Source organism: Otolemur garnettii, unplaced genomic scaffold (genome assembly GCF_000181295.1).
Source record: "Otolemur garnettii isolate 467f Iridium unplaced genomic scaffold, OtoGar3 scaffold00193, whole genome shotgun sequence".
Lineage (NCBI taxonomy): Eukaryota > Metazoa > Chordata > Mammalia > Primates > Galagidae > Otolemur > Otolemur garnettii.
The window spans coordinates 2,185,437-2,198,386 of record NW_003852588.1 but is presented as its reverse complement, the minus strand read 5'-3'; the positions used below and the strand labels follow the sequence as shown (position 1 = coordinate 2,198,386).

At 40.3% G+C, this 12,950-nt stretch overlaps 1 protein-coding gene across 1 annotated transcript in view; it reads right to left on the bottom strand.

The window, feature by feature from the left end:
- RAB31 (RAB31, member RAS oncogene family) overlaps positions 1–12,950 on the bottom strand; it is a 142,470-nt gene that overhangs the window by 66,177 nt on the left and 63,343 nt on the right. The window contains exon 2 of the mRNA XM_012812174.2: positions 9,991–10,070. Coding sequence (XP_012667628.1) covers positions 9,991–10,070 — 80 coding nt within the window. The remainder of the gene's footprint in view (positions 1–9,990; positions 10,071–12,950) is intronic.

Here is a 12,950-nt window from a genome sequence, read left to right as displayed (position 1 = left end):
GGAAACCTCCAACCCATTTTCTATGATGGCTGTACCAATTTATATAGTGCTTATAATAAATAGTAAATAGTTTGTTTGAGACTGCTGGGTTTTATGGTGGTTCTAATTTTAGTTGTTTTTGGAAACCTCCAACCCATTTTCTATGATGGCTGTACCAATTTATATAGTGCTTAAATTTATCAACAGTGTGTAAGAGTTCCTTTTCTCTTCATCCTCGACAGCATTTTTTTGTTTGTTTGTTTTTTTGCAGTTTTTGGCCAGGGCTGGGTTTGAACCCCTCACCTCTGGCATATGGGGCCAAGCCTCTACTCCTTTGAGCCACAGGTGCCGCCCTATTTTTTGTCTTTTTGATGATAGCCATTCTAACTGGGTTGAGATATCTCCTTGTGCTTTTGATTTACATTTCCGTGATGATTAGTGATGTTGAGCACTTTTTAATATGCATGTTGGCCATTTTTATGTCTTCTTTTGAGAAATATTTATTTAGACCATTTGTTTTTTTTCTCTTTGAGACAGTCTTACTTGGTCACCCTGGGTAGAGTGCCATCGCATCATAGCTCACAACAACCTTGAACTCTTGTGCTCAAGTGACCTTCTTGATTCTCCTCAGCCTCCCAACTAGCTGGGACTACAGATGCCCACCACAACACCTGGCTACTTTTTTCTATTTTTAGTGGAGACAGGGTCTTCATTTTGCTCAGGGTAGTTTCAAGTTCCTGAGCTCAAGCACTCCACCCAGTTTAGCCTCCCAAAGTGCTAAGATTATAGATATGAGCAACTGCACCCAGCCCTTTAGTTCATTTTTATTATTTTATTATTATTTTTTTTGAGATAGTCTTACTATGTCACCCTCGGTAGACTGCTATGGCATCACAGCAACCTCAAACTCTTGGGCTTAAGTGATTCTCTTGCCTCAGCCTCCCAAGTAGCTGGGACTACAGGTGCCCACCACAATGCCCAGATATTTTTTTATAGTTGTAGTTGTCATTGTTGTTTGGCAGGCCAGGGCTGGGTTCAAACCTGCCAGCCCCAGTATATGTGGCTGGTGCCCTAGCCGCTGAGCTACAGGCATGAAGCCTCATTTTTAAAATTGATTCTTATTATTTATTTTTGCTGTCAGGTAACTTGAGTTCCTTGTATACTCTGGATATCTGGATATTAGTCCTTTATATATTGATGTTCAGTTTAAAAGTCATGAATAGTAAAGTAGCCTTTTCAAGAGATTTCAAATAATTGTATAAAATATTTTATAACCCAAAGATAACTGCTCATGTCCCAATACCCTGGCACCTCTGATACATATTGCAACATGAGTTTTAACAATACTTTGATTTATAATTGTTCTACAGTATAAAATATCAAACATTAATCTTGGAGAACCACAGACCGAGTTATTCCTTGTATATCCTCTGGTGGTGTACAGTTTCGATCTTAGGTAGCAGTCTCAGCATGCATACTACACATGGGTGGCTGCATCAACAATGTATATTTTGGAGAGTAGTGAGTCATGAAACTGGATAAAGACTCGGCCACATGCATTACAGTTTCTCTGTAGTATGGAGTCTTTGGGGGAAATTATTGCTTGAATTCATGATGAAGGGCTTGCCACACTCACTGTGTTTTTGAAGATTCTCTCAAGAACGAATTCTCTGAAGCTGTTCAAGGAATGAACTGTGACTAAAGACTTGCCCATGCTTATTATATTTGGAAAGTTTCTTTTTAGTATGAAATCTCCAATGATGTACAAGTTTTTATATTTTGAATAATTACCTTGCCACATAAATCACATTTAAATTGTTTCCCTCCAGAATGGATTCTCTGATGTACAGTGTGAGAGCCATGATTAAAGGCTCTGCCACACTCGTTACATTTAGGAGGTTTTTCCCTGATGTGTGCCTACTGTTCTTGTGTAATGAAGAATAGATCAAATCAGTCCCGTATTTATTAGAAACATGGGTTCTGAGCCTAGAAGAAATTCTTCAGAGTGGTGAAACTAAGTAACCATTGGTGACAGATTTCTCAAAGTGATAATGCATGGATTTTCCCTTCAGCTTGAAATAGCTGCAGTCCAGGCAGATGTGAGAGAAAGCTTAATCGAAGCTGATTTTTACCTGTTAGCTGCACCCTTTTATGTTAGCTATCATGTTGGTCCTTCTAACAGTAAGATTTCTTTTTTTTGCACTCTGTAATGTCTTTTGTCATCTCTTCACTGACACTCAAAGTCATGTCTATTTTTCCTGATTTCTCTGGAGCAAAAGTCTTCAATGTCATGGCTTTCATGTCTTTCCGGTGACACTGTGTGGAATCCTGACCCTGTGTTACTTTTCCCTTTGGGAGTAATTTCTTGATCACACATTTAAGAAAGCTGTCTTTCACAGACGAGGAAGCAGAGAGTTTACAGAAGCCAAATGACGGAGTGGTGTCCATCACAATGAGGGCTGTACATTTATTTCTGTTTGAGCTGCAGCATCATTGTGATCACCTCTTTAATACATTCCCACCCCTTTGGTGTTTTTTCTGTTTTCCCTTTGGCTCTCCACAGTCTAGGGCTCTTTCCTTTGTGCCAACATGAGGACAATATTTAGATCAGGAAGAGAGATTCCTGCCAGGTCCTACAGGAGGACCAGGTTCCTGTAGTTCTCCACCACCAGGTCCCTGTATAAAGTGCTCTGAGCAGGGTCTAGGCATGCCCACTTGTCCTGACAGGATGCCATAGCCACATCCCTGAAAATCAAGCCTCTGAGTAAGAGCCTGTTCTTTACTCTTCTTCTTTCAGCCTTCCTCCTCAAGTAACAGAAGCCTTTAAGTCAACCATGTTGCAGGTGACCGCCCGGTGAGATCTATTTCCAGGTCTGCAGAAAACTATTTGGATACAAATTTTACCCTTAAAATTGATCATACTCAATACAAATTTTGTTTTCCTCCACTTTATATGTCATGGACATCCTTCCTTTTTCTATGAATATAGATCAATATCATTACCTAAGATGACTGAGTATTATAACCATGTTAAAGATTTATTCACTACCCCATTGATGGACATTTTGGTTACCTATATTTTCACTATTATGACAATGATTTGGTGAATATTTTCTTACTTACATTTTTGTGTTCTTGTACAATGATTTCCTTGGACTTAATTTTTAAAACTAGATATGGCTAACCTTGGCTATAGATACCAAACTTAGGTTGCACCTACATGCCCTTGGCAGCGTGTGAGATGACCTCTTCCCGAACATAATTAATTTTTCAAATCTTTTCCAATATGGGAGATAGAAGGTGATGTCTCAGTCCTGTTTTTATTATGTTCATTAGAAGCTTAAACATCATTTTAATGTTTAATAGTCAATGTCTATTATATTTTTCTTTTGTAAATCTCTACCTCATGACCTTGCCTACTTGTCAGTTGGGGTGTTCGTCCTTTTCTTCTTCATTTTTTGAGTATTTTATATTTACTTATTATAATAATATATATCTAAAATTTGCTCTTTAACTTTTTATGGAAATTTTTTCCATGAAAGTATTTGGAAATTTTATGCAATTATACCAATATTTTATTTTTGTGTGTTCATTTTTCTTTTATTTTGATGCTAGCCAGATTTTCATTTATTCTTCAGTACATCCTAGGCACTTGGGTAAATAATGCATCAACCATGCCTTTAAAAAGTTCTCCTCAAGTTTGGAAAATAAACTTCACATGCCTTTAAAATCAAAGAATCATAGAGGTCCAAAAAAATATAACCCTTTCACTGTACAGATAAAAGGGAAAAACAGTCCTGAGTCCTAAAAGGCTGCCTTGTTCTTGATCAAAGAGGCATGAGAAACAGGATGCAGAGGTCCTCATTGCCTGTCTTAATCAAATGAGCACTCAGAAAGCCTCTCAGTTTCCTCACCTGTGAAATGGGGTCAATTCCTACTCTGCATGATAGAGGAGTGCGGTAAAGCCAAGTAGGGAAATGGGTACCTTAGAAATACCCCTTGGATACCCAGTGAGCTGTAGTAATAACCGTAACATCTACCTCGTGCAAGCAGACACACATGCCCTCCTGGTCCCTGGTTTCCTGCCACTAGAGGAAAGTATCAATATTTCAAATGAGGAATATAACAATCACTGCTTTTTTGGATGACTGGAGTTTGCTTGGTTTTCTTACAGTCTTTGTACTAGGCTTCGATCTTAAGAACCTCAGCTGTCTTTTCTTCTGTATAGCTAGAGTGTGAGAGGGGGTACATTGGCAGTGCCAAACTGACTTCATCTGTGACAACGAAAATCTGGCAGAGAAGTAACATGATTTCTTGCAAAAGCTGTAACAGAAAGTGATACACACACACACTCTCTCAAGATGTCAACACAATCTGCTTTAATAGCAGAGCCAAGACTTTTCAGTGTGAGTCACAAATGCCTTAAGAATTAACTCTTTTAATGCATTCTACAGCCTATGGCCTTTTCCCAGTGGTAGTGCGATCTCAGCGGGAGGAACAAGGGTGGGCTTTGAGAGTGAACTCATTTGCTTTGAGTCATTAGTTTGCTGCTCAGAGCTGTGTATGCCTAACAAGTCACCTAAATGGCTCTGACCACAGGGAAGCCAGCGGGGTTACTGTGAAATGCACTTGTGCGGAGGTCATGAACTGAAATGTCCACAAAACAAGGCAGGACTTACAAATGTGCGCAGCAGGCTAGGTGTGGAAGTAACACTGATGCAAATGACAGTAGCAACAACTAATGGGAATGATGTGAAGCAGAGAGAACCAGCCCACCCTCGAGTAGCAGCCGTGGCTCAGTGCCAACAGGCTACCACCAGGTGGGCACATGCACGGGGCTCCAAATCCATGGATTGTTTCAAGAAAAGCCAGAGATGCAAGTTTACTATGTAAAACTCTCCTGATTCCTCAATAAGCACAAAATGAATCTAAAAGCCCACTCAATCTCAACCCACTCAATCGACTGGCTTTGGGAAAAGCAGTCAAGCTTTTTTCAACTATTTCATCTTCCAAGAAATCTGTATGTGTCACTTAGACAGTGCTCCTGAGCCGCACAGGCACAGTAGTATGCTGGGTCATCAAGATGTTGTTCCCAAAGTGTATTCCGGAGGACCTGGCCACTCTGCCCACCACGCGCCACCCAGCCAAATACCACATATCTCTGGAAACCCAGCAGACAGGAGCCACACAGTTGGCCAGAAGAGCCCGACTAAATAAGAGTACCTCCTTCAGCACAAGGACCCCAACCATGAGGGCTCACCAGAGATCCCACCTGGATTCATTGGACCTATGCAAAATCAGTAAACACCTACTCTAATTTCAGACCCACTTCCAAGACTTTACTCTTAGGAGCTCTACGTGGAATTGGTCCTTCTTCTTCTGGTATTATGTTTTTAAAACTGACAGGGAAGGAAAGAAAAACTTATCCAGGAAGAAAAATTGGATAAAACATTTAACATTTCATATTAAGTCTGGCAATGATGATTGCATGTATTCTTAAACAAATCTTCTGTTCAGCCTTTTTTTTTTTTTTTAACAAAGAAAGTGTACCTATTCACTTTATTTTTCTGAAACTCAGGTTTGAAAACATTATTCTCAAAATTCCAGAGAGGAAATTCTGAGCAATTTTAAAATTGGGAAATTAACCTATATCAGGAAAAGGAAGAGGATAGGGGACCTGAGCTTACTGACCCCCAAGGGACAGTGAGGAGTGAAGTAGAGAGTGGAACAGCACCAGAGTCGCCCTACGGTCACTGAATGCTCTGTTTCCAAAGACCTTTAAGGCAGCAGTTCTCAGCCTGTGGGTTGCAACCCAGAGGAACGATATTAAAGGGTCGCAGCATTAGGAAGGTTGAGAACCACTTGCTTTAAGGCATGAGAAAATGCTTACATGGTGAAGTTTAGAGGAAAAGAACAGAATTCAAATCATACATACACTTAAAAAAAATAGCTAACTTGGACAATCTTTCTGAAAAACAGTTTGGTAATATGCATCAGAAGCCTTAATTATGTTCTTATTCTGGGACTAAAGTATTCCATTACTAATAATTTAAACTAAAAGAATAATCAGAGATGTGCACAAAACTGTTTATAAATAAGACAGTTTTCAAACAACCTAACTCCCTTAAACAGAAAATGCAACCATTAAAAACATTGTTTTTAAAGACTATTTACTGGCAAGAAGTTCACAAATAATGCTGAATAAAATACACACAGAGCTGTACGCACATATACAAGAAAAAACTGGAAGAAAATACACCAAATATTTATAGCAGTTACCTCTGAGAGGCAGATTATGGGTAATTTTTATCCTTTTCTTTATAGTTTTCTTTATTTTCAATTGTTTATGATGACTATATAATGCTTTTATAATAAAAAAGACAATTTTCATCACATTTTTGAATATTGTGTGACATTATAAGAAAATGTTTGAAATAAGTAAAAAACACAAGGTCAAAAAACTGCATGTACAGTGTAATTCCTATTTTTATGACTTCTGTGTTTTGGGGATATTTTTAAAGAGTGAACATGAACTTTTATAATAAAAAGTAGACTTTAATCTTAACTCTGTCAAAGAAATACACAAACAGCCATGAACAAAAGAACATGGAAGCCCCATGCAAACTGAGGATACGTGCTGTAGCATGTCAGGTGGCGTGTGCTAGCTTTCATTTCTATACGTATCTGTCTGTGTACCTGCATAGCCAGAGAAGACATGAGAACTATGTTAAACATGTACTTTAATTCTAAATTATCAGCTACAGAAATTGAAGAATATGGGATTGGAGAGCTAGTAAAATTCTGACTTCGTTTTCTACTTTATACATATTTACATGATCTGAATTTTTTCATAATGAGTATTAAAAATTTAAAAAATAGGACATCAATTTTTAATAGGCTTTCTTTCTTAGAGCAGTTTTAGGCTTACAGAAAAATTAGCAGAAAGTACAGAGAATTTCCATATAAAGTTGATGCGGGAACAACATGCAGGTTTGAACCTTACAAGTCCACTTAAACGTGGGTTTTCTTCTGGTCTACTGCCCCGAGACAGCAAGACCAGCCCCTCTTTCCCTCCTCCTCCTCTTCAGCCTGCTCAGTGTGAAGACAACAAGAAGACCTGAATGATGTTCTTTTTAGTAACATTTTCTTTTTTCTAGCTTATTTTATTGTAAGAATACAGAATAAAATATATATAACATATGAAATATATGTTGATTGATTGTTTATGTTATGGGAAAGGCTTCCAGTCAACAGTAGCATAGTAGTAGTTCAGTTATGGGGAAAACAATAGTTATAAGTGGTTTAGCAACTGTGCAAGGGTTGGTGCCCCTAACCTCATATTATTTAAGGGTCAACTGTCATATATAAGTTTTACAAAACCCAAACCCACAAAAAATATATTTATTAGACAAAGCACTATCACCTGTGTTTTATTATTTCCAAAATGGTACCAATGATCCCTCCCCTCCCACAAGTGGCTTGTCCCACCAAAAGATGGTATTTATTTCCCCTCTCTTGAATCCAAGTTGGCATATCAACTTCCTTTGGCCAAGAGATAGTGATCAAAATGACATACCTATTATAGGCATAATGATGCAAACAGCTATGCATAACCTTTTCATGTACTGAACAGAATTTGTGGTACAATTATGCACTGCCTTTTTATTTTTTTTAAAAAAAGTCATTACAAAAGGAATACAGATTTGTCATTCTTATTTTTAAACAAAAGTTTAGAAAGCAGAAGGTGAAAATCTCTCCTTCATCTTCCAGAACCATGCTTCACAGTTAATCATTCTCATGTGGGTCTGCCTTTATTATCAAAAACATGCAAAAAATTAAAGAACAAAACAAGCATATCCCAGAGAAGAAAGAAAGGAATTTTGTCTATAAAAATTATACTTATTACATAAGTACCTATGTTGGGAGACACTCCTCCTTGGGTCTCCTGCATTGGGCACGTCTTGCAAACAGAGGCACTTTCTTCCAGACTTTTTTCAAGTATATTTGTATAAAGCAGGCGTTCTCAAACTACGGCCCATGGGCCACATGCGGCCCTCCAAGGACATTTATCCGGCCCACCAGGTGTTTTTGCCTCCGCTACCTGTCCTGCTTAGGCAGCTGACTTGTCCCAGGGCCCGCAGTCCGGCCCTCCAGTGGTCTGAGGGACAGTGAACTGGCTCCCTGTTTAAAAAGTTTGAGGACCTCTGGTATAGAGAATCCCTTACCCAAAATGCCTGGTGCTAGAAATGCCTTGGATTTTGCACTTTTTCAGATTTTGGAATATTTGCATTATTCTTATCCAGAGGAGCATCCCAAATCCGAAATTTCAATTTTTGAGTATGACCTTTGAGCATCACATTGGCAGAAGAAAAAGATAAATCCTATTTTAAAAGATCATTCAAAGACAAAACTCTTGGACATCAAAAATGTGATGTAGTGCAAAGCCACTGCCCATAGTTGCTCTGTAAATCCCTGTAAATTGGCAGTCAAAAGGTTTCAGATTTTAGAGCTTTTCAGATTTCAAATTTTTAGATTAGAGATGTCCAACTTATGTAGTAAGCAGACTTGGGAAAGACAGGCAGTCTCCCTCTGAAACTAAGGACAGGCATACTGACTGCCCAGTATAAAAGATTTGGGTTCTCTAAATGTGCAGTTGCACTCCTATGATGAAGTCCACTGCATGTGAGGTGTTGGCAGACTCTTCATGTCACCCCATGGGAATGTCGGCTCAAGGAACCAATATATAATACTACAAGTCTGGCTACTGCTACTGCCTCAGTCTCTGACCCAAGAGCCCCCTGTTTTCTGCCAGCATCCATGAAACTGAAGCAGGCTATCAAGTTATGACTATTAACCTGTTAACAAGGTGCAAGCTGCAAATAGGGTAAAATCTCAGACTCTTAACAATTCTTATAACATTTTTTTAATAATCATGTTTGTTTGAGCCATTTCCTGACTACAAACTATCTAAACAACTCTAGCCTCTGACCTATTAACCAAGTACTCTTTTTTTTTTTTTTTTTTGAGACAGAGCCTCAAGCTGTCCCCCTGAGTAGAGTGCCATGGCATCACGCTCACAGCAACCTCCAACTCCTGGGCTCAAGCGAGTCTCCTGCCTCAGCCTCCCAAGTAGCTGGGACCACAGGCGCCCGCCACAACGCCTGGCTATTTTTTAGTTGCAGCCGTCATTGTTGTTTGGCGGGTCCGGGCTGGGGATTCGAACCCGCCACCTTAGGTGTATGTGGCTGGCGCCTTAGCCGCTTGAGCCACAGGCGCCGAGCCTAATCAAGTACTCTTGAGCATCTACGCATTCCCCACCGTCCATTTTCTCTACTTTTGATACAGACACCCACCCCAGTCCTCAATAATCCAACAGGCTTCCCAAGATATGCAGACACATTGTTTTCCTTCTGAGGAAAACAAACCATGCTCTAGAAAATAAGAGAGGCCAAGTTCTAAGAGTATAAAAGCGCACCTGTAAAAGCACATCCAGCCAGAGAGTCCAGAGAAAAGGGGGAGTAGGGAGGAAAAGAGAAAAAGGCTGTGGACTCCCAGGTCAGGGGCACGGAGTCAGACAATCCATCTCTGGCCCTCCCCATGCAGGAGAGTGGAAATGCTGACATTAGATTAATCCAGAAAAGGAAAATCAGTCTGCTCCACAGGCTGTCCAGACTGCTCTGATATGCAGGCAGATGGCATTCTAGGATTTAGCAGCAGGCAACTTAAAGCCAAACGCCAGAGATTTGCCCTGTGGATCATCTTCTGATTGGAAATAAAGCCAACATGATTTGCAGAATAATGCTCTCAGAGGTCAAGGAAATGACCTGGGTAGTGGCATGAGGAAAGTTAGCCGGGACCTTAAGCCTGGACATACACTTGGAAGTCCCTGAATTTCCATCAGAGTCTCCACTAAGGATGGAGTTTCATTGGCTGAGGCCTGGGCACAGTCAAAGTGACCTCTCTGAGCGCTTTGAAAGTAAGCCACGTAAAGAAGAACATTCAGGAACTTACCCAATGGTAGGGCTGATGTTGTGATCAAAGTGATCCTGGACAAATCGACACACAATGCTTGATTTCCCAACCCCGGTGTCCTAGAAAAAATGAGGATACAGCCATGAAGATCAAGAGTGCCAGCTCTGACCTAGTGGGAACCCTAGACCAGAGGACAGCGGGCGGAATTTCTTGCTGATGGGACTTGGGGAGGCGGTGGGAGGATATTTCTTCTATTTATTATCAATGTTTCCTATAATGGAATTGTATTGCTCTCATAGAAAGAAAAGAAGTAGGGTAAAAATGTTTTAGAAACACACCCCACATATATATAACAATTAACCTAGAATGAGCATATTCACAGGACATGTATTTCCAGAAATATGGAAAGTTTGGGAGGATCTAGAGAAGTATGTTAACACACCACATTGCTTTGGTAGAAAAAGAATTAATGTTGCTAATCTGGCACTCAAAATACACATGATCTATAGTATTTCTCTAGGTTTCACCTTGTAAGACCTATAAATTCTAATTTCTGCATTTCTAACATTTTCTCCTTAGAATCTGATAGATAATAAACTCCAAATTTTGCTTAATTATATTAAGGTTGTGTCTCAGATCTTTCTCTATTAATTTGTTAAAGCTGCTTAGGATAAAGGTTCACTTACACATTGGAAATTGAACGCAAGCATTTAAATACACTCCCTTCCAAAATCCCTGTAAAATGGTTTAAGAAATAAAAGATACAAATTTACAATGTCAAAGAGACAGGAGAAGAGACAACACCAGACAAGTGGTATCAGTGACATGAGGAAGACAAGCAGTTCCTGAAAATGGAGATGCTGAAACCAAAGTGCCCTCAGGGAGGGAACCAATGATATGTCAATTCATGCTGCAGAATCCCAACATTTATCAAGCTCTGGAGGGCAAGGCCAAAAACTATCAGCTGAAAGGGTGCACAAGAACATAGCCTTGGCTCCCAAGGGCACATAACCAGGGGACAGCCTCCAGAATTCTGGTAGGAGAGGGGAAGTTTACTCCCTGGGAAATTGATCATGAGGTTCAGCAACTGGAGGGCAAGTTTTTGTCACCCTGAGCAGGACAAGCCCAGACAGAAGCTATGAGGGTCAGTTCTAGGTCAGAGAAAAAAAAAAAGCCCCATAGTTTCTGATATTTGGTGACATGTGCTCCAGTTGAATAACCCCAGTACAAACAGAGCTTTCAATTTGCTTTTTAATCTTTAAAAAATAAACAACTAAGAAATACAAGATATTTATACCTACAAAGAAAAAGATAAATCCTGTTTTAAAAGATCATTCAAAGACAAAACTCTTGGACATCAAAAATGTGATGTAGAAATTAAAATGTCTAGGAGATAAAAGATAGAGCCAAGAAATTGCCCAGAAAGTGGAGCAAAGCCACTGCCCACAGTTGCTCAGAGCTGCTCTTTTCCGAGGGGTGGCAAGGCAGAAAGACACTGGATCCTAAGACTTTGTCAGCACAGAGACGTCATGGTCAATATATTCATATTTGAAAGGATCATAGAGACATTATGAAATCTACAAACAAAAAGCAAGCAAGACATATTTATTAAGGAAAGGAAAAAATAGTGATCTGGATCTCTTAGGTCAAAACTATAACTTTAAAAGCCAAAAGATCAAGGACAAATGCTGAAATTCAGAGGCACGCATTTTTCTTCAGATTCCAAAAGATGAAATGAGATTTGAAATACCAGCCAACAATCTGAATTATATTTTCACCCATTTTAAATCCTGCATTTGGGGGACAATCCCAGCAAACCTGGAAGAATAGGGGAATTGGCTCACAATACTCCTCAGAAAATCCTTGTTGAGAGTCTCGCCTTCTGGGGAACATGGGCTGAGCTGATCCTGAATTCCAAGGAATGTACCTGCTGCGTGCTAAGTGATGCTCAGAGTTCAAAGAGGTCAGAGCAGAATTAAAACATTAGCTCATGAGACCCCAATCGATGGTGCTGCTATTTCTGAGCTGTACCTTGTATGGCTCCTGGCTCACATTCCTTGAAGTTCCCCAAAGCACAGCTCAGTTCTTTCCATCTTGGTTGTTTTTAAGCCCCTGTGTGTGTGAGCAGATCCTGGCCACACTGTAGCCCACGCAGCCCCCAAGAAACTGGAAACCGAGGGATCACGATGCCTTCTGCCCTTGAAGATCAGGAAGATGCCCCTTGTGCCAGGCAGCACTCTTTCACAAGGCCATTGAGTTCCTACAAACTGCCACATAGACAGGGTGGGGACTGCTCCTAACACTGACCATGCTGATATTTATTTTTCTCCATCACAGCTTAGGAATTCCCTTTCTTGGGCCTTTTCCAATCATTTATTTATTTATTCATTCATTCATTCTTTGCTCACCCAACAAGTGCTCATCAAGCCCTCCTCTCCCCACGCCAGAGCCAACATGTAGAGATAACTTCCACCCTCTGGAGCCTCCACAACTGTGCCAGGTGCCCAGCAGAGGGAAGTGCCAGCCCACAGGGGCAGGGCAGGGCTGCTCTCTGTAGCTAACCCAGGCACCCCAAACTCTGGAGACCACTTGTCAACTCCCAAGTTCTGTTCCTTTTTTTGCCTTCCGTGGTATTCTTTCCACTCACACCCACACCCTGAAACTGCTCCTAAAAAATGACTCTAGTTTAGGGTGACCAGACGTCCCAATTTTGGCGGGACAGTCCCGCTTTTCAACAATTTGTCCCGCGTCCCGCGGCGTTTTAAAAAAGTCTCAATTTTTGGAAAGAATGGAGAACAAAAACGGGCTGGAGAACAAGAAGGGAATATACGGTTTTCGGCCGCCATATGGCTATTTCGCCAGAATATGAGTTTTATATTATTTTTGTTAATTTTATAATGTTAAACTGTAATAATTGCTGAGAAGTGATTATGGAGAACTGCTTATCAAAGTTTGCCTTGTTGTCAGGCCCTGCCTGCCCTGCCCTGTCCCCTGCCCCC